Below are 11,158 nucleotides of genomic sequence, written 5' to 3' on the forward strand. Positions count from 1 at the left end.
TCTCCTCCACATTCTATTTTGTTTAGTTTTATATCTCCAGCCCCAAAGTTTTAGTTCTATATAATTTCATAAAGACATTTTTAGGGATATGTGAATCTAGTTGTGATATATAAAAATTTGAGTAAACTGACAAGTGAAAGGAGTCTTAGACTATATATATTATGGTTTAATTAAAAAAGGCAAATTGGATTTAAATAATCCCAACTCACTGTTATTGGCCAATAATAATCCCAACTCATTTAATCACCAATAATAATCCGAACTATTAACTTTTGTTTGTAAAATACTCTTAGTTAAAAAAACACTAACTAGGTTAAAAAATTGCTGATGTGGCTTGCCACGTCACATGCCACATCAGCTACCACGTCATCAAAATATGCCACCTAGACTGCCACATCACCTGCCACGTCATCAAAATATGCCACGTAGACTGCCACGTCAGCTGCCACGTCATCAAAATATGCCACGTGGCAAGCCACATCAGCAATTTTTTAACCTAGTTAGTGTTTTTTTAACTGGGAGTATTTTACAAACAAAAGTGAATAGTTCGGATTATTATTGATGATTAAATGAGTTGGGATTATTATTGGCCAATAACAGTGAGTTGGGATTATTTAAATCCAATTTGCCATTAAAAAATGCATAACGTCTTGTCACATCACTAGCATTCAAGCAATGAGATTTAATCAACCCATCCTTTTACTATCACATTACAATTTAACTAACTTATTCTATTAAAAATAACATATATATTAAATAAATAAAAACTAAATTAGCCCAAAAGTGGGTGAGGTGGCGTGGTGAGGGCATCAAGGGGCTAACGCCGAAAGAGGAAAATGATGTTATGATTTTTTAAAAAGTGGCAAGGTGGTAGATGCGCCACCCACACAAAGCCTTAGAGCATTCACATTCCTTCCAATATCTCCATTTTCATAATTTCACTAAAAATCACTACATTTTCTCTCTTTTTATCAACTAAATAAAACATTTTATATCTTTATCATTATTTTTTAAAGTTAAAAACAACGAACTTTTATAAATCCATATCCGAATCCAATTATTTATTATTTTTACTATATTTCAAACTAAACATAGTACCTATATACTATATAGGTAGAGGATCCTCTAAAAAGTGCCCAAAGTGTGAAAAAAGTGCACAAAGTGTGAGAAGTGTATTATAACACTATATATAATACTATATAACACCATATAAACACCGTATAACAATATGTAACACCATATAATACCATATAATGTTATGTAACACTATATAACATTATATAACAAATATAACACTATAATTTGTCTGATAGCATGTCTCTGATAGATGTATAGTGTTATATATTGTTATATAGTATTATATAGTGTTACATAGTGTTATATTGTGTTATATGGTGTTACATAGTGTTATACGGTGTTTATATGATGTTATATAGTGTTATATATAGTGTTATAATACAATTCTCACACTTTAGGCCCTTTTTACACTATCCTTACCCACTCTATATATTTAAAAAAATTATTAGTTTTCGGATATCAAATGATTCAATTATCTGAAAATTTTAGAAATCCACATCTGAATCCAAAAATTCAGATATTTCAAAAATAGATTTTCAGATATTTTGAATTATTATTAGGTTTTAAATACGGATAATTTTAAACACCGCCACTTGTCTACAACATTGAAAGTAAGTAAATAATAAAATTATTAATATTAATTAGAAAAAGGAAAAAATAAGGCACCGACGCGGGATGTGGAGCCCATGACGTTCTTCCCCAAAATTCAACCCACTTTTCAGATCAGATCCCACCAAACCAACCTCATTCATTTCACACACTCTCAAACAACACTTGTACCAAAACCCCTACCATTCTGGATCACACTCAACTGCTCTGCTCTGCTAAATCAATCAATCACTTAGTTAGATCCAGCTAGTGCTGCAATGGCGGTCGTAGCACGTGCCGGCAGAGGCGGTGGCGGATCGCCGTTTTCCTCCGCCCTACGCAGCTTCTTCTCTTACCGGATCTTCGTCTCCGCTATGTTTACTCTTCTCTTCTTCGCAACTGCTTCCGTACTCTTCTCCTCGCATCCTGCACATTTGTCTGATGATACTTCTGTAAGTCTTCCTTATGCGTTTACTGTCTATGTGTTATTATTGTTATTGCAGTTTGTGATTTTGTTGAGTAGATGAGATCTGATCAGGTTTAGGTTTCTCAATTTGAAATTGATGTAGTGTGTAGTTAGTTTTGATGTAATTAGTTACTTTGCAGTATGATGTATGTTGTGTGATTTTGTTGAGTAGGTGAGATCGGAGTTAGGTTAGGTTTCTCGATTTGAAATTGATATAGCGTGTAGTTAGTTTTGATGTAATTAGTTTGTAATTTGACGTATGCTGTGTGATTTTGTTGAGTAGATGAGATCCCGAGTTAGGTTAGATTTCTCGATTTGAAAGTGATGTAGTGTGTACTGTGTAGTTAGTTTTGGAGCTTTTGGTGGCAAATTAGGTTTAGCTATGTACGATTTGAAGCTCGATTCTTCCAGAAAACATTACGTTTATAAATTAATTTCGTTGCAATATCAGTTTAAGTTACAGTTCTAGTAATGAAATTGAGATATCTGAGCATCCTTACTGTTAACGGAGTTTATTATTTGTTATAGTAGTTTTGGAGCTTTTGGTGGCAAATTAGGACCAGTTATGTACCATTGATGCTCGATTCTTGCAGAAAAGATTAAAATCATAAGCATAGTTGTTGAAAGCCATCGCCTTGCGCCTAGGCCCAATTTTCAGGCGAGGCGAGGCAGTTGCGCTTTAACTCTCTAGGTGATGGTTAAGGCGCACATTCCGGCAAGATTCCTAGATTCCGGAGAGTTTCCGGCTAAATTCCGACAAGATTCTAGCCAAATTTCTACTTTTAATCAAGGAAAACTACTTTTATACACTAATATTTTGGTACTACTTAGATGATATAAAGTGTTACATAATAGACTTTGTTTATTTTAGAGTTAAATGCCATTTTAGTCCCTGTGGTTTGGGCCATTTTGCCAGTTTAGTCCAAAGGTTTCATTTTTAACCTGTGGGTCCAAAAAGGTTTCACAGTTGCCATTTTAGTCCACTGGGTTAACTTCATCCATTTTTTCTGTTAACAAGAAGGCCAATTCGGTCATTTTATATGGCTGAATTGCCCTTTTAGTTAACATAATTACATACAAAATGACCGAATTGGCCTTCTCGTTAACAGAAAAAATGGATGAAGTTAACCAAGTGGACTAAAATGGCAACTGTGAAACCTTTTTGGACCCACAAGTTAAAAATGAAACCTTTGGACTAAACTGGAAAAATGGCCCAAACCACAGGGACTAAAATGGCATTTAACTCTTTATTTTATTTGAAGAATAATATTCTTTTTCTAATATATAACATATTTTTAAAATTTTTTCATTATGCGCTTTATTTTTCTCAGGCCCTCGCTTTTTTTGCGCTTTGCGCTTAGGCCCCAGGCGAGGCCTATGCGCCTTAAGTGCGCCTGGTGCCTTTAATAACTATGATCATAAGTTACTTCGTTGCAAAATCGATTTTAGTTCCGGTTTTAGTAATGAAATTTAAATATTGGAGCATCTTTTTACTGTTAGCTGAGTTTATTATCTATTATAGTTATTATTATCTGAGTTAGTTATTTAAGGTTTTAGGCATAACACAGAAATGTTATTCACCAATACAGTTTTCGGTTCTTATGTATTCTCTCTTTCTTCGGATAATTCTTCTGCTTCGTTTGAATTTTGTTCCGGTTTTAAATTCAGTGTCGGTGTCTGATTATAGTTATTCAAGACACACAAATATTATTCACCAATATAATTTTTCAGTTCTTTTGAATACTTTCACTTACCACTGTATAATGATCAAACACTTTTTGAGTTCCTTAAGATGTAAGGTATCATAAGAATGATTTTCAATTTCTTATCAACAGGAAATTGAAACAACTGGGAGAGCATATATGCACAGAACATTTCTTGCTTTGAAATCGGATCCACTGAAGACGAGGCTGGATTTGATACATAAGCAAGCAAGTGATCATATCATGCTTGTGAACGCATATGCTTCTTACGCAAGAAAGCTCAAGCTTGAGATATCAAAACAGCTTAAGATGTTTGATGACATGGCACAGAACTTTTCAGATTTGGGCTTAAAACCGACGTATCGAACTGCATTGTTCGAGTCAGACGAGCCCGTAGATGAGGAAATCTTGAGACAGTTTGAAAAAGAGGTTAAGGACAAGATTAAGGTTGCTAGATTAATGATTGCCGAAAATAAGGAATCGTACGACAATCAGCTGAAAATTCAGAAGTTAAAAGACACAATATTTGCAGTTAACGAGTTGCTAGTTAAAGCCAAGAAGAACGGGGCGTTTGCTAGCTTAATCGCTGCTAGATCGACCCCGAAAAGCTTGCATTGTCTTGCGATGCGGTTAATGGGAGAGCGGATTGCAAATCCCGAAAAGTATAGAGATGAGAAACCGAAACCTGAATTTGAGGACCCGTTGTTGTACCATTACGCTATATTTTCCGATAACGTGATTGCGGTTTCGGTTGTGGTGAATTCGGCTGTGAAAAATGCGGAAGAACCATGGAAACATGTTTTTCACATCGTTACCGATAAGATGAATCTTGCCGCAATGAAAGTATGGTTCAAAATGAGACCCGTTAAAGGTGGGGCCCACGTTGAGGTGAAAGCGGTTGAAGAGTTTACGTTCTTGAATTCTTCATACGTTCCGGTACTCAGACAACTCGAGTCCGCAAATTTACAAAAGGTTTACTTGGACAACAAGGCTGATAACGAAACACAAGATGAGAAAAACATGAAATCATCCGGGAACACGGACACAAAACATTTGTCGATGTTGAATCATCTTAAGTTTTACTTGCCTGAAATGTATCCAAAGCTACATCGGATATTGTTTTTAGATGATGATGTTGTTGTTCAGAAAGATTTGACCGCGTTGTGGAAAGTTGACTTGGACAACAAGGTTAACGGAGCGGTTGAGACGTGTTTTGGGTCGTTTCATCGTTATGCTCATTATTTGAATTTTTCACACCCCTTGATCAAGGATAAGTTTAATCCCAAAGCTTGTGCGTGGGCTTTTGGCATGAATATTTTTGATCTTGATGCGTGGAGGCGTGAAAGATTAACCGATCAGTACCATTACTGGCAGGATCTGGTACGTCTTCTATGTTTATGCGATATGTTGCTACTTTTTAAAAGATCTTCTAATCAATTCAACATTGCATAACAAGGGTGTTCATGGTTTGGTTTGACCAATTTTGACAAAAAAGCTGGGTTGGGTGGGTCGGTCGGACTGGCCGGTTTAACTGTTTGTACCGATGAGTTTTTTCAAATCATGAATTTATAATACATATGCATAACTACATATATGAAAAGAAAATATATAAATAATACAAGTCAAGCGCCCGGTACCAAATTTCAAACCGTTAAACCCGCCAAATCACGCAAACCGAACCGTTTGGATCTCAAACAGTCAAACCGGCCAACTTGTCTCGGTTTGGGTGGTTCTGTCGGTTTCAGCAGTTTATGAACACCCCTATTTTAAAGTGTTCTTTTTCTTGAATCAAATTTGTGTTTAAACGTCATGCTCATGCATGGCTATTCTAAATATGATTGTTGCAAGATTTGTAATAGTCCCACATAACTTTTTACGGTTGTAAATGAGCTTGAGCTTGGGCCCGGCTTGTTCAACGTAAGAGTCCTACTACTCAAGCTCTACTCGTGAGTAATTTTACGGGCTCAAGCCCAGCTCATTCGTTATAAATACATAAAACTAATAGGTTTGTGAGCCTAATCGAGCTCACTATATGAAAGCTTGGGCTTGAGGCCGTTGTGGGTTGGGTTGGCTTCACGCGAGCTCGGTGAATCGAGCTTTTAACAAGTCAAGCTCGATTTTGGTCATTAGTAGCTCATCAAGAAACTGATATTTTATGAATCTTGAATCAGAATGAAGACCAGAGTTTGTGGAAAGTGGGGACGTTACCACCGGGGTTGATGACATTCTACTCAACAACGAAATCACTAGACAAATCATGGCATGTTCTCGGATTAGGATACAACCCGAGCATAAGCATGGATGAGATTAAAAAAGCTGCTGTCATTCATTATAACGGGAATATGAAACCGTGGCTCGATATCGCTATGAACCAGTTCAAAGAGTTATGGACTAAATACGTCGATAGTGAAATGGAATTCGTGCAAATGTGCAACTTCGGACTATAAACAAGTGAGTAATTAGATCCATTTTTGGGCTGTTCTTGCTAGCTGCTACATGTTATTTGTTTTAATTAGTGTATGTACGCTATTTTTACACACGTTCTCGATAGTTGAAAGTGTTGAAATATCGAGTCCAATGCTCGGGTCAGGACTCTGGCTCTGGTAACATATGTGTCTAAAATGATTCTTTTGTATCTCTTGATAAGTTTAAAGTATAAGCAATGCAAGCATTCTAAGTTATTTGTATTGATTTCGCGTTACCTTTTAAATGGACCGTCAATCATCTGAATTCCTATTTGTTTATCATAGACGTTACGGGATTCAAAACTGTGGAATGTCGAATATATTATGAAGCTAAAAATATTTTACTTTGGATACAACTATAAAACAAATAAAAAATTTATGTTTAAACTTTAAATAAGTGTCGTATTCATGCCATAAATTGTATTAAGAAATAAAAAAGAAAAGAAAGTTTAAATAATAAAATTACTCAGAAAAAGTGTAATTTACTTTTAAAAGATTGATTACACGTTTACAATAAAAAAAAATAAATAAAGTTTAAGTTAATTCCAAAACACTTACAGCTTGTTTACATGTCATCTCTTTTGAGACGTTTAGGTAAATAGGTTATACACTTAAACATGTCATCTCTTTTGAGACATTTAGTAAATGTGTTATACACTTAAATGAGTCGTGTTGACATATTCAATCCTCTCATTCAAAGTTGCTTCTTTCACATTAGCTTACGGTGATCAAATACAATTCACGAGCTTCAAAACCCTAAAAACCTCACCATCATCTCCATTTTCTCTTATCTCGCAACACCTCCACCTCTTCTCTCGATCTCTCCGCTACAATCTCCCCTACTTTTGGCAACAATGTCATCATTCATATAATGGATGACAAAAGGCTGCGTACTGGTAATCCCAACATTATACCCGTCGAGTACCCATTAGTCAATACACATCAGGTATGTAGGTATACACGTTTATGGTCTTATGCGATTAAAAATTAACAATTGAGGCATTCATTACACAAAACCTGATCTTAAACTCACTTAATCCGACTTGAATGTTAAATACTCAACCATACTTCAACGATTATCTGATTTTAATTATTTTTTGTTTCTTAAAAGTTTAACCTGCTATTTATTGTACTTTTTAGGATAAGTAATATATTATGGGTTTTCATGCGGGTATCACAATATCACCTAATACTATGCCTGCCCCACACAGGCCACACCTAATAAAGTTAATTCCATACTTGTTCGAATAAAACCTTGATCACCCTAGATGGAAGCAACAAGAGAATTGAACAAGCCTTGTTTCTCCATTTCAGCGGTTTAATACCACCCACTAATCTTTTTTCGCTCTTTTTTTTTTTTTTAATATTTAACAACATTAAAAATATATATAGCAATATATTATAGCTTTACCAGTTTATTATAATTTTGTTACTATATTGCGTTATACATCGCAAATCATAATTGATTTCAAGTTCTAACGGTCTTTCTTAAGAAATGGAGGGATGAAAAAGGGGAAAGCGAGAATCAGGCCAGAAGAGATTTAGAACAATTGAGGAAGAGATGAAAACTCGAAACCTTACAGAAGAGGAAGAGTGGGTACTTCTGGAAAGTAAGAAAGTGATTAAAGAAGCGGAGTTAAAAAAGAATGCGGATCTTAAACAAAGGTCGAGGACTAGGTGGTCTTTGGAAGGAGATGAAAATTCAAAGTTTTTTCATGGGGTCATTAATTCTAGGAAAGCTAAAAATTCTATACACGGTCTGAATATAGGTGGGGATTGGGTGACGAAACCAAGTTTGATCAAGAAAGAAATTTTTGGTTTTAGGAATCGGTTTATAGAAAATACCCCTGCGGCCGGATTTAGAGTGTCCGAATTTAAAGACAATATCGAATGATCTCAAAGTGGCGCTTGTCGAGAAGTTCCACAAAAATGCAATTAAAGAAGCGGTTTTCGAATGTGGTGACGACAAGGCTCCGGGACTCGATGGCCTAAATGTGAAATTCATTAAACACTTTTGGCACATGTTTGAGAATGACTTTTATGAGGTCTTAAGTCTGGGAATATCAGTTGTGGTAGTGGCTCGTCTTTCATTACTTTGATCCCTAAAGTTAAAAGACCTGGTAGAGCTCAACAATTACCGCCTTGGTTTTAAAAAGCGCGCCCTAGGCGCGCCTAGGCGCAACAAGGCGCAGGGCCTGGGGCTTTTTTGCTTCTCGCCTTGTGTAATTACAGGAAGCGACCAAAAGGCACATTTTTTGATGTTTTTTGTGGGCTTTTTGGCCTGAGGCGCGCGCCTCATGTAACTTAGGCGTATTACTCCATAAAAATGTTGTACCTTGAGTTTTTCGACTTGTACATGTAATTAAAATGGTATAAAAGCCTTACTTATAGCTATATTTTGGTTAAAGGAAGCTAAAAACCTATGGCATGTATGGGATGTATATAAAAAAATTATATAAATATCTTGCGCCTCGGGTACGAAAAGCCCACCGCTTATGCGCTTCGCGCCTCAGTTTTAGACCTTGTCGCTTTTGTGCACCTCTCGCTTTTTTAAAACCAAGATTACCGCCCTATAAATCTTGTTGGGATTATTAGTAAGGTTATTTCGAAGATTCTTACTAATCATCTTAAAAAGGTTTTAGAGGGTGTTATCTCGGAGTCTCAATCGGCTTTCCTAAAAGGGAAATTTATTTTGGACGGGCCTTTAGTGGTAAATGAGATCTTATCTTGGAGAGAGAGAAAAAATAAATTTTCATTTTAAAGATTGATTTTGAGAAAGCCTATGACAACGTAAATTGGAATCTTATGACAAGTATAATGAACCAAATGGGGTTTCCAAACTTGTGGTGTAAATGGATTTTAGGAGTTTTGACATCAGCGAGGTCTTCGGTTTTAGTTAACGGCGCTCCTACGTTCGAGTTTCAATGCGGTAAAGGTATGAGACAGGTTGATCCTCTCTCTCCCTTCTTATTTCTTATTTCTTATTGTTATGGAAACGTTGTCTTATTTGTTTGGTAAAGCTGTTACAGGAGGAACGATGCAAGGAATTCAACAGCCTAATGATGGCTCTTTGATTTCGCATATTATTTATGCAGATGATGCTATTATTCTTGGAGAATGGTCGAATGCTAACCTTTCTATCCAAATAGGGATGGAGATTTAAGACTGAGAAGAATCATCTTTGGAGGAAGGTAGTGGACGAGCTCCATACGAGTAGGAGCAATTGGGATTTTCTTCCGGTGAAAATGAATTTGAAAGGAGTGTGGCATAACATGGATAAAATGGTGGTGCGAACTATGGAGGACGGTATTCCATTACGGATTTTTTTTAAAAGTATCGTCGGTAATGGTCGTGACACGTCGTTCTAGTTGGATCATTGCCTTTGTAACGAACCATTGAAAGATATTTATCCTAATATTTTTAATCTTGAGACATAAAAAATGGAATGTGGAAAGAAGGTTTTCTAGAAACGAGGATGGCACTTGCCGGATGAGCTAGAATTGGAAAAGCGGCCCAAGAACCTTCTCCATCTCGGAATTAAATTGGATCAACCGGGACCTGGATTCGGTGAAGATTGAAGATCAGAGTGATAGGTGGACGTAGATCGGAACAGAAGACTATTCGGTGGGGGCAGTTAGAAGAACACTAAAAAGAGGGATGGATCATAGCAGTAACTACGTGTTGAAGTGGAGCAAATGGATCTCTATAAAGTGCAATGTGCACGCTCGGAGAGCTGAGATGGATAAAATCTCTACCCTTATGGCGTTAAGAAGTAGAAACATAGAGATTGAAGATACAATGTGCCCTCTTTGCGGCTCTACCGACGAAACGAGCAATCATTTTTTCACGTCTTGTATTGTGGCAAGCAGAGTATGGCTTTATGTTTCTAAATGGTGTAAAGTTGTGTCTTTCTCTGTCAACACGGTTAGGGAGCTGTTAGATGTTCAAGAACATATTGGGTTGCGAGGCCTTGCGAAAGAGATTTTCCACATAATTGGTATGGTTTGTTGTTGGAGCTTATGACGGGCCAGAAATGGTGTCAAATTTTCTAATAGTCAGGCGCGGATAGAAGATATTTGTAGTGAAATTAAATCGGTTGGTTTTTTTGTGGTTCAGTAGTAGATCCAAATATAGGTCTTTGTCTTGGTTTGAGTGGTGTAACTTCGTAATTATGTAATGGTGTCGGCGTGTCTACCCGTTTCGTGGGTTGGCGGTTCCTAATAAAGTTTACTTTTCAGATAAATAATACAATTAGAGTATCTTGTCTACATTAAGTCAAAAAAACCCTTTGTGCCATTCTTGTAATTTCCAACTAATTTTTCATCGCACAACAATAGTGGAACAATTGAATGACTTTGTTTTTTTCTTTTTTGTCCTTATTTGTTTCTTTTTTTGTCCTTATTTGTTTTTTTTTTTTGTCTTATAGTATGGTTTATATACTTAGAGGCTGTTTGGTAACATCTGAATGTTTAAGTGTTGAACCAGTAAGAGGTCTGAACTATTAAGTGCTGAACCAATAAGATGTCTGAACCATTAAGAGCCAGTATAATGCTTAATCGTTCAGAGGCAAATGTCTGATCATTTCAGATTAGAGGTCTTAATCATTTAGACCTTGTATAATGCTTAACCATTCAGAGAACCATTCAGACATCTGCTCGCGAAACAAATAGTCTGAACCATTAAGTTCTGAACCAGAAAGAGGTATGAACTATTAAGTGCTGAACCAATAAGAGGTCTGAACTATTAAGTGCTGAACCAATAAGAGGTCTGAACCATTAAGAGCCAGTATAATGCTTAATCGTTCAGAGGCAAATGTCTGATCATTTCAGATTAGAGGTCTTAATCATTTAGACCTTGTA

General features: G+C 36.3%; 1 protein-coding gene across 1 annotated transcript; it reads left to right on the forward strand.

Annotated features, from left to right (window-relative positions):
* Positions 1-1,746: 1,746 nt before the first annotated feature.
* On the forward strand, positions 1,747-6,523 carry LOC110873641 (probable galacturonosyltransferase 9). The gene is made up of 3 exons (XM_022122615.2): positions 1,747-2,117; positions 3,967-5,214; positions 6,006-6,523. The coding sequence occupies exons 1-3, from the start codon at positions 1,944-1,946 to the stop codon at positions 6,279-6,281; spliced, it is 1,698 nt and encodes a 565-aa protein (XP_021978307.1). The 5' UTR covers positions 1,747-1,943; the 3' UTR covers positions 6,282-6,523.
* The last annotated feature ends 4,635 nt before the right edge of the window (positions 6,524-11,158 follow it).

Source organism: Helianthus annuus, chromosome 8, assembly GCF_002127325.2.
Source record: "Helianthus annuus cultivar XRQ/B chromosome 8, HanXRQr2.0-SUNRISE, whole genome shotgun sequence".
NCBI lineage: Eukaryota > Viridiplantae > Streptophyta > Magnoliopsida > Asterales > Asteraceae > Helianthus > Helianthus annuus.

Excerpts from the sequence above, each read along its gene's own strand:
- LOC110873641 (XM_022122615.2), top strand. The coding sequence starts at position 1,944 with ATGGCGGTCGTAGCACGTGCCGGCAGAGGCGGTGGCGGATCGCCGTTT. Across the intron at positions 2,118-3,966 it reads ATTTGTCTGATGATACTTCT|GAAATTGAAACAACTGGGAG; the intron begins GTAAGTCTTCCT and ends TCTTATCAACAG. Across the intron at positions 5,215-6,005 it reads ACCATTACTGGCAGGATCTG|AATGAAGACCAGAGTTTGTG; the intron begins GTACGTCTTCTA and ends ATCTTGAATCAG.